The sequence below is a fragment of the Mus caroli genome, chromosome 2 (assembly GCF_900094665.2).
Source record: "Mus caroli chromosome 2, CAROLI_EIJ_v1.1, whole genome shotgun sequence".
Lineage (NCBI taxonomy): Eukaryota > Metazoa > Chordata > Mammalia > Rodentia > Muridae > Mus > Mus caroli.
The window spans coordinates 162,459,569-162,470,275 of NC_034571.1; the positions used below are offsets into that span (position 1 = coordinate 162,459,569).

Below are 10,707 nucleotides of genomic sequence, written 5' to 3' on the forward strand. Positions count from 1 at the left end.
ACTGGCCCAGAGGTGTGTCAGTACGTACCTCATGGACTCTTTTAGACAGGCCTTTAAATAGGGCATATTCCTCACATCTTCCGCCCGTGGCATCTGGTTGTCAGGCAGCACGCTCTGGATTTCCTGGAGAAGTCTCTGTTGCACTTGGGGATTCCGGGATAGATTGTAGAGAATCCACATCAAGCTGTTTGCGGTCTGAAAGGCAACCGGCCACAGATGAGAGTCTGCGCATGGCTGGTCTCAGACAAAGGCAACTGGCCACAGATGAGAGTCAGCGCATGGCTGGTCTCAAACGAATGAGATGGAGACTGTCGACAACTGGCCTCAAATCGATGTCAGGCTAACAAAAGGCCCCGTCTAAACTACTAATGGGTGTAATTGCTTGGGCACAAACAAATTTGCATACAACTGGCAAGGGAGGGATAAATCTGGGGACGGCCCAGACTCGTTTCTCAATTGTGCCGTATTTTACTGCTACGTGAAATGCTACCACTAGGGGGAAACCGGAGCAAGATACAAAGATGTCCTCTCTGTTTTCCACCATCAGACCTAAATGTGAATCCATTAGGGCCTCAAAATAAAAACCGAACTAGAACTTGTATAATGGGCGAAACTTATGTAAAACGGAGTAAAGAGAGGATGGGAGAGCTCTGATGGCACTTGTGAGAGGCTCTCTATGCAATTAAATGTGTAAGACAGCGCCCTTTTGGAATGTAATGAATGGTCTTTTGGCTATACCCTAAATTAACCACGATCAGGAAAAGGCCCTATCGGGGCCTAAGCCACATGTAAAATGCCCTCACAGGAGAATGCAGCACCTTGCCAAAAGAGAATAGAAGAGGAAATGAATTCTAACATCAAATTGAGTACGCCAAGAAGCCAGCGGCGGATTTTGACAAGGCCAATGGCCTTGTTAAGGGTATCTTGGCATCTTTTCTATAGGTAATGAGGGGCACCCACCAAATTCACCACCAGGAGTCAGACGCAATTGGCTACTCTCAAGCTAATTTAAGCCAAACAGTCTCCAAAATTCGGTGTCACGTCCTCCCCCTGCAGACACCAAGGCGCTGTGACTAAGTGCCATGACCCCCCACTCACATGAAGGAGCAGAGTGCAGGATGGCTCAGAGCCAACTGGCATTTATTATTTTTGGAAGAACACGCCTCCCAGGCAAGCTTCTTCATGTCCGAGGGCCAGTGGCCTCGGCGGAAATAAACCCTGGATGGCATTATTACAGAACAGGAAGAGGGTGCGGCCTCCAAATTAAAGGCAGTCAAATCCCTCTGTCTACCCAATGTGACTTTCAGAGTAAACAGGACTGAAAAAGAAACGACCAGGTGCAGAACCCTATCAGGTAGCGCCTCACCACAAGGGCCAAACAGTGTTCGTGGAGCTAGATAAGTACAGTTTCACCACATCCAGGGGACTCAGCCTGAGGCCTCAGGAAAACTGCGGAGCTTAATTCCAGGGGAAGTGGGTAAGGAAACCTCAAGGGATCAGGCTGTCCCCGCATGACCTCGGCTGGGGGGCGGGGGCACTCGCATCCTCAACTGGCTCTCTCTCCTACGGTCATTCTCTGCCCCTCCACTTGTCAAAGCTTACACCGGCCAGCTTACTCCCTCGCTTAAAATGTCTGCTCATGGTGCATATATCCCACTATCTGAAAGAGCAATGTGTGTGTGTGTGTGTGTTCGTATATCAGGGCACATGTATGGATGTGCATGTGGAAGCTGGAGGTTGGCTCTACCTCATTTTCCGAGGCAGGGTCCTTTGCTGGACTAGCTAGCCTGGTTGGCTTCAGGGATCCCCCTCTCTCCCAATCCCCAACCTTGGGATTGCACACATGAGCAACCACATTTGGCTTTTAAAGTTTGAGTTCTGGGTGTCAAACTCAGGTCCTCGTGGATACACAGATAGTACTTCACCCACTGCGCGCGCTCTCTCTCTCTCTCCTGCCCTTCTGCTTGAAAAAGTTAAATTATCTTGCCAGAGCATGGGTACCTATTTCCAAATTCCTGTCTCAGTTCTGCCTCATGCTGGCTAGAGCTTCCCCGGTGTTTTCTTCATTGGAGTGCGTGTTATTAGAGTCAGTCCCTACCGCACCTCACTGCCCTTAGCATCCCTACTGCGCTCACTGTGGGACTCTTATTACTGATTTGGCGAGGCGGTTGCTGCTCGGGTGATTCTGGTGGAGAGAATGATTCCAGCGACAGTTTAAGAACTCACTGTGGGAACCAAACTACCCAATAGACTTTAGCCAGCTGAGATCCCAGCCCACCCTCACCGTCTCCACCGCAGCCAGCTGGAGCTCCGTGACAACAGCATACAGTTCTTTCTTGGAAAGATGATCTTGCTGATAAATATCACAAAGGAAATCTGCACCAGGCTGCCGGGAATATCTCTCTAGGCGGTGGTCGATGCAGGGCTTGACTGTCAGAGCAGAGAAAGGAGAGACAAGAGTTTGAAAATTCGGACGAGGAAAATAGCCCAAGAAAATCTTGCAGCACTGAGTCATGACAGGGACACTGATGATTGCTAGATCAGCAAGTATCTAGTTAATGCTCTCCCCACAATGGTGAGGACTGGGCAAGTCTGAAATGGATCGGCTCCTCTGCATCCACTGGGCATCTTCCAAAAGCGTTGACTCAGAATCAGGGATGAAGGAGTCTGAACTCTCTCTCTCTCTCTCTCTCTCTCTCTCTCTCTCTCTCTCTCTTTCTCCTGGGACTCACATAGTCCTAGCTGGTCTGGAACCTGCTATATAGACTAGGCTGCCTCAAACCCACAGATTTATGCCTGTCTCTGCCTCTAGAGTGCTGGTACTTAAGGCACACACCACCAGGTATGTATGTATGGCCTTGATGGCTTCATTTCTATCAAGCTCCTGGGGCAGAAACTGTTGGTCGGTCATCACACTTAGATGAACAAAACCCCAGAGCTCAGAAGAGATCAGCGTGTGGGGGGGTCAGGGGTGGGATGAGAAATGGGTTTATGTACATATTCCAAACTTGGACACAGATATTACTAGGCACATACACAAGTACAGTGCCTGGGAATACTGTGAGCACTTTCAGCATTTATAAAACACATTCAGACAACTGTCTCACTTCAAATCTTTATGCAGGCAGACCCTGGACTAGGATTGCTGTGGAGAGAGTGGGCAGGGTCACTGCCTGTGGTGCAGTTGGTATCTTAGTCCTGAAGCATGGTCTAACCTGGAGGCTTGGAATAGATACTTAGGCGTGTCTCAGGGCCATTGCTTGGGAACTCAAAAAAGAGTTGACTATGTGGCTTTGTGTAAGGTTCAAACCTATACATGCACACACGCATAGCACCCTGTGTTATAGAGCAGAAATAGCTCTAACCACCAAAATATCACAATACACTCCATGGTTATGTTCTGCTGGGCACATTAAAAGTTGTACCAATGAGGGAGTTGGTGTCATTCGTTACTTTAGAGTTGGGGCAATTGAGGATGAAAAGGAGGAGACACACAGGGCCAAAGCACCAGCATGAACTTGAGTCTGCCTCGGATGCTCTTCCTTGAGCCCCCTGCAGAGCAGACTGCAGAGAGTTAGCTTTCCCCCACCCCCATTCCTCCAGCTCTGCACGTGAGCAGAGAAAACTCTAGAGTGTAGAAGCAATACCATGGGACGATCACAATGGTTCAGTCAGACAGATCACACTATGCCCCTCCTAGACATAGGGTCAGGGTCATTGGATGGCAGTGGGCAGTGGGCAGTGGGCAGAGTGGTCCTTTTACCTGATTTGAAAATGGTGTCCCAGGCCAGCGTGTGCGCTTGCCACACTTTGGTGTTGAGGCGCTTGTGCAGCTCCACGGGGGTCACCATCATCTTCCCAAATGTGCTCATCATCTGTAAGAAACAAAGCAGCTTGAACCCCGCCATTTTCTCTCTAGGCCAGAATTCTCCTTGGAGAGGAAGGATCCTAACTCAGACCCCTTCTGCATCTCTGAAGGATGGGCATCAAAGGCCACCATCTCTCTCGCTCATCTCAAAGACAATTTTCGTGCTGCGTTTAATAAAAAAGATATCTGTCTCACGTTTGGTTGTACTGGGAATGGAACCCAAGATCTCCTGGTTGCTTAAAAAAGCATCTAATACTCTAGCTGCATATGTATCAAAAGATGGCTTAGTCGGCCATCACTGGAAAGAGAGGCCCATTGGACTTGCAAACTTTATATGCCCCAGTACAGGGGAATGCCAGGGCCAAAACGGGGGAGTGGGGGGAGTAGGGGAGTGGGGGTGGGTGGGTATGGGGGACTTTTGGGAAAGAATTGGAAATGTAAATGAGGAAAATACCTAAAAAAAAACAGGAATGAAAAAAAAAGCATCTAATACTGATATATTCTGTATCCCTCTTATTTTATTTTTATTTTGAAACAAAGTATCATTAAGTTGTCTAGCCTGTGCCAGCCTTCACTCTGTAGCCAAAATCAGCTTAAAACTTGCAATTATCTTGCCTTGGGACCTTGCCCAAGCAGCTGCTATGGTAGACCCATACCGCCGCCATACAGCCAGGCCCAGGTTTTAATGTCCTGATTGTATAGAAAGAAGGAAAACTTGGAAAACTATACTTTGCCTATTTGCTCCAGTTTCTGTTGTAGTATAACCTTAGTTAATCCCAAATCAATCTCATCATATCTATAATATCTCAAATTACTCAAACTATTCAAAACTTTTAAAACCTGCAACACTCAAAAACTTTAAAAGATATCTTTTAACCAACTGGCCATTAATCGAGATACCTTAAATACATTTAAAATAATATTTTTTGTAAAATAACTTTGCCTAAATTGATAAATAATGGACTTAGCTTTTTTGTGATTGGTACACATGTATATATTAAAATATAGGTATGAATAGGGAATGTATATATTAAAATATAGGGAATGAATTAAGTATTAAAAATATAAGTAAGTGCGAATGTTTCTCCTTGGTGGACACAGGGATAACCTTAGCTATTCTGCATTCTAGCTTTGAGGACATGCTGTCCAGAGGGCCTGCTTACTGTTTTGATGGCCGCAATGAAGGTCAGGGCTTCTTCTTCTGTGTCCTTTTGAAGGAGCCCGAATCTCTTCTCATATAACACAAGGCAGATGCCTGTCATTGAAAATAATTACTACTGTTACTCAACCGTAGCCAAACCAGAGTCTATGATTAGCTGCCTATTAAAGATGTAGTTCTGTGTCTCATGAGACTGCGGTCTTTTCTAGAAAACAAAATCTCAAAAAGAGCGAGAGAGGAGGGCAGGGACACTCTCTTCTCTCTCTAGAAGTCATTTCTAGGAGCACGTGACCCAGAAGCTTTGAAACCTCCTGGTGAGAGACACAGTGTCTGTGTCAGTCACAGGGAGGTGAGGACAGAGGTGTCAGTGACTCAGAGATCTGTGCCACCACAGTGAGAAGGGCTGGGGAGGGATGAGCTATGGAGTGAATGGGTTTCTAGTACCTGCTAGGGACTGGGCTAGCCCAGAACAGGGGTTTCCCTATTCTGTTTTTTATTTAATAATGTTGTTTAGGATCAACCTATTTTCAAATAAGATTCCTTAGTCTTTAAAACTTTTTTTTGCACAGAGAAAATTTGAATTACATAACACCGTGTCCCCTATGCTAGCTTCCACCTGGACTGCGATGTCATACACCAGGCTAGCCCGCCTGCAAGCATCCCAGGACTCTCCTCTCTCTACCTCACATCTTGTCATAGGAGTACCTGTGTTACCGTGTCTAGCTTTGTGTGAGGTTTGAACCCAGGTCCTCAGGCTTGCAGGCAGGCTGTTTCTCCACTGAGTGTGTGTGTGTGTGTGTGCGTGTGTGTGTGTGTCTCCCATGAGCCTTTGCTTTCTTGACAAGAAGGCTTCAGAATAATCTCTTTTCCTCTTCTCGTTTCCCTGTGGTCTCTGCGTAGAACACAGAGGTAAGGCTGGCGGCAGCTGCTGTTGTCTTGCTTCAAGCCAACATGCTAACAACAGAGGCCCGGTGTTTCCACTTCTGCCTGTTGGGGGTCTTCACTCTGGGCTCCATTTTCTGGAACACTCATCTGAAGAGACCTATCTAAGTTTCTCCTTTCCTGCCCTTATAATCTGACCCTCATCCTAGCAGAGAGGAGTCTCTCACCGAGGTCCATGTCTCTGCTCCTTCTTACCCCTGTAAATGTCCTTACCAGTATTTGTCACTTTAGAATTGTAGTTTTGTGAGGGCAAAGAGGCTGTCTATTTTGTTCTTTGCTGTGTCGCTGGTACCCAATCGTGTCTAGCACATAATATTTGCTTAAGAAGTATTTGTTGAATGACTTCATCAACAACCTATAGTATAAGTTATAACTAAAACCAGTTTGTATGGCCTTGTCTCAATTGGTGATAATCTATCATTATGGAGACCAGAGCCTTAGCCACCCCCCCCACCCCCCAGATCTCCTGTAGCGTAAGTGAACAAGAACTTACTTTCAAAGGACCATTTGTTCAGCTCGCTGTACAAGTCTTGGATGCGGCCTCTCTCATCACGCAGCTCATCGATTTGCCCCATAAAATCAGCCAAGACCTTAAAGAAAGCAATAAAAAAGGCACGCCTGCATCACAGGAGGGAGAGAGAAGCCTCCAGGTCAGGGAGTTCTTCTGAGGGTGTTTCTGCTCTTGGTGATGATGTCTTCCCCCAGGCCTGTCCTGTGTTGTTCCCTAAGCTCTTCCTGCAGCCACTGAAACTGAAGTTGCCGGTGTGTTTTATTTAATCCCAGCACACGTGAGGCAGAGGCAGGCAAATTTCTGAGTTCGAGGCCAGCCTGGTCTACAAAGTGAGTTCCAGGACAGCCAGGGCTACACAGAGAAACCCTGTCTCGAAAAACCAAAAAAAAAAAAAAAAAAAAAAAAAGAGTGTCCCTGGCAGTTGTTTTGTGTATATGTGTGTGCGCGAATGTGTGTGTGTGTGTGTGTGCGCGTGTGCGTGTGTCTATGTATGTGTGTGTGATGTAGGCTCATGTTTGTGTGGGGACATGCATGTGTTGGCAATGTGTGGAGGCCACGGTTGACATTCGGTGTCTTCTTCATTTGTTCTCCATCCTGTTTTTTGAGGCAGTGTCTCTCATTGAACCCAGAACTCTGAAATTGGGCTGACCTAGTAGGCCAATGAGCTTCCAGGAATCCCCCTGTTTCTACTTGGCCCGTGCTGGGGTTTGAACTCAGGTCTCCTGCAGCTGCAGTGCAAGCACTTTCCCTCCTTAGCCATCTGCTCAGCTCTGCTTTTCAGACTTTAAGAAGGAAAACATCCTTTCTGGGGAGACTGGGTGGATAAACCAGGAGGGAGGAATCAGACAAAATGGCAGCTCAGGGACTGTGGGGTGGTTTGGAGCAGCACCTCCCCTCTGGATTTCCACATCTGGGCAGAGGCATATCCTCCCACCAGCTGTTTGTGTGAAGCATGCGGAATGTGGAGCCAGGAGACGTGCAGGCTCTGGATGCAGTTCCCTCAGTAGATAGGTCTACAACCTTGGGGCAGCCACACAAGGGCTCTGGCTGCCAGCCTCTAACGCCAGTTCAGAGATGGCCCAAGCCTCACACTTGTGAGGGACCACACATGGCCCAAAGTGTATCACCTCAGCTGATCTGCACTGCCACCTCATGGGGCAAGAGGAACAACCACTGCTCCCATTTTCCATGTCACAGCTGAGAAATGGCTTAGAGACTCTAAGTCACGTGACCACCTAACTGATGGAGGACCTGCCCAGCTATACCTAAGACAAGGGATGAGTAGTCATAAAGCCGGCAGGTAACAGAGGAGCATGTTTAGTTTGCTGACGTAATGCACTTTGAAAGTACTCTGAATCTGTCACCTAACTAGAAAAGCAGGAGTAGGGGGATGGAGGGGATGGAGGGGATGGTGGAGATGGAGGGGATGGGGGGTTGGGGGGGGGAGGCCGGTAAGGTCCAGAATCTTTTTAGAATCATACATCAGCATGGAGTACAAAATCTCTGGACACATCATGCCATTTTATTCCTCTACATTTTCAGAAGACCGGTCTCTACAGGAACATGCCCCCACCCCCCACCCCGTGCCCAGATTCTTTACCGCTGTACTTCTATTACGAATGCAAAGCCTCCCCGCTCCCGCCACCCCTGTCCCCGCCTCAAGTGTTGCCGCCTAGGGCTCTTAGAAGCAATCATCTCATTCAGTACTGTAGGCTAGGGGCTCTAAAGACTGGGAAATCGGCTTAGAGAAGTTAAATAACACAGCCCGGTCTCACTGGTAGTTGGTGGAAGCCTTGGAACTGCCCAGGAAGCTTGTAACTGTTCCCTCGGTGGGATTACTTTAGGATTTGGAGCAGGTGAGTTTGCCGGAAGAGGAAGGAATGAAAGGCGGAGAGAGACAGCATCTCCCTTCAACCACCCATGATCCACAATTCTTTTCCCTTTGTATTTAGAGCTGTGACCCAAAGCCCCGGGTAACAGCTCTCTGTCGCAGAGAGCCGCAGGAAAGCTGGCCCCAGTGCACACACCTCATTGATTTTCTTGTCCAGCTTCATGATCTCCACGGGCTTCATGAGTTTCTTTTGGAAGGCGCTGCGGACCCGCTGCCACTCCCGTCCTTCCCTGCGGAGAACGGTTATGCTTAAAGCGCCACGAAAGAGGCTGCACAGTGATTGGGGAGCGCAAAAACTATCTCTGAAGATCGCCTGGAAAAGCTTCAGGAATCTTAGCTCTCAATGAATATTCGCGGCCGCCATCAGCCATCACTGACCCGAGAGAGGCTTACTGTGTCTCTCTGTGAGCTGATGGCTTATGGTGCTTAATGGTTGCTGGAGAAGGGGTACTCATTTTTCCTCAGTAGTGTAGGCTCCGATAAGATGTCTGTGCTCTAAATGATCCCCCACCTATGGTCATGCGAGCAAACTCAGGGATTCATAACCACAAAATAAAAACAACATGAAAATAGGAGAGAGAAAGTTGTTGGAACAAGGGAGAATCTCAGTGGGAGTGGGCAGGAGTATCAGAGAGGGCACGGAGTGATGAAAGCGACCGGAAATACATTATAAACACGTATAAAATTGTCAAACAACGTTAAAATATTTGGTTTGACGTTAGGGTTAAGTCTTGCCCAAGAGGACACCTGGAAGGTGAAGCCCAAATAAAGCGGGCATGGTGCTTTTGATGTGTCCTGTTGGGGGAGGCAGCATGTGTGCATCCCTTCACTGAATAGCTTGTGAGGGAACCCATTCTCTACAGCACAATTTCAGGATGGCACCAGCTCTAGGTAGAGCAGGGGCTTTATATTCGTTCTGCATAAGACCCAGGGAACTCTAACGACTCCCCTCCCCCACTGTCCCGCACGTCCAGCCTCCCACCGTCTCGGTCCAGCAGAGGGGACTGACTCACAGGATCATCAGCCCGTAGGCTTCGTTGCGGTGGTCGCGATAGGCTTTCCAGGGTTTAATCTCCAGCCGCTGGGGATGCGCGCTCTCTTTGCGGTACAGAGCTTCCAGCAGGCTCGGCGAGCCCAGATGCACCGAGTCGAAGGAGCCCAGCTTCATCCGGAAAATCTGGCCATACTTCTTGTGGTACTCTGCCTGCAGCGGGGAGGGCCAAATGCCATCAGCGCGCATCCTCAAGTGCCCCGGGCGCTTCTGCCTCGCTCCCCCTGCCACCCCGACCGGAAGGAATAGGGAACAGGGGACAATAGGTGATTAGGAAACAAACTATTTACCAGTGTGTCGTGCTGTTTCTTCAGGCCACCTTTCCAAAAAATCTCCAGTAGGCTGCCCAGCAGTGGCCAGTTGGTGGGTCCAGGCAAGGAGGTGACGTTCCGAGTCTCACCGTCGGTCATCAGCGGGCAGAGGGGCACCTCTTTTGGCGCACGCGAAACGTGCGCCTTGGATGTCACGGACCTTGGGGGTTGCCCGAGGTCCCGCAGCCGGCGCAGGAAAGCGATCAGGGGGCGCCTTTTGTCAATGGGGCAGCTCATAGTAGCAGGCGACCCGTGACTCTCGAGGAGCAGTAGGGACTGAAATGGGTAAGGTATTTCGGAAGTGCTGTTGGGTTCTGAAGTTTTGGCGATTTGGGGAAGAGAGGCAAACAGAAGCCGCGGGTGTGGTAAAATACTGTACAGCACGATGGACTTGGAAGAGGCGGATGCCCAGGGATGCTGCAAGGTGCAGTTGTTTAGGGCGCAGGTCCCTGCCCTGAGCTGGCCACAAGTGGCTGGGGAAGAGCGGCCGGGGTTTGGCAGCTTCGGGAAGAGTACTCTGTGGCTGTGCAAATTTGACTTCTAAGGTCTAAAGCCACGAGGGGTCAAGGAGGGTCGAAGGGATGCCGCCAGGTCTGATGTACCTCCTTGTGCCTCCCCGAGCTCCCGGGCTTAGGGACCTCGTATTTATGGGAACAGGGCATGCTGGAGGTGGCCAATGAGCACGCTGAGTAAGGGCGGAGGGGGACCGACTGGCAAGGATGGGAGGGACGCGGGGGGGCGGGTGTGGAAAGAGGATGGAGTCAGCGAGGTGAGTGAGGGCGCAGGGGCCTCGGGTGACCGACACGCTGCTGGCCGGGCGGACGCACCGTGGACTCCACCCCGGAGATAACCTGAGAAAGGCGAGTCGAGCCCAGGGTTCAGCGGGTGCGCTGCGAGCACGCCTCCTCTCCCTCCTCCTGCAGGTTGCAGCCGGCCTTGTAGGAGCCCAAGGCTGCGCTTGCACAATCGCCACT

General features: G+C 49.6%; 1 protein-coding gene across 1 annotated transcript in view; it reads right to left on the bottom strand.

Annotated features, from left to right (window-relative positions):
* Positions 1–10,351, bottom strand: part of LOC110289544 (1,25-dihydroxyvitamin D(3) 24-hydroxylase, mitochondrial) — a 15,229-nt gene extending 4,878 nt beyond the window's left edge. The window contains exons 1-8 of the mRNA XM_021155805.2: positions 9,713–10,351; positions 9,385–9,575; positions 8,508–8,601; positions 6,463–6,559; positions 5,032–5,123; positions 3,764–3,875; positions 2,285–2,430; positions 29–195 (exon numbers count right to left, since the gene is read on the bottom strand). Of these exons, the coding sequence (XP_021011464.1) occupies positions 29–195; positions 2,285–2,430; positions 3,764–3,875; positions 5,032–5,123; positions 6,463–6,559; positions 8,508–8,601; positions 9,385–9,575; positions 9,713–9,970 (1,157 nt within the window). The 5' untranslated portion in view covers positions 9,971–10,351. The remainder of the gene's footprint in view (positions 1–28; positions 196–2,284; positions 2,431–3,763; positions 3,876–5,031; positions 5,124–6,462; positions 6,560–8,507; positions 8,602–9,384; positions 9,576–9,712) is intronic.
* Between the last annotated feature and the right edge of the window lie 356 nt (positions 10,352–10,707).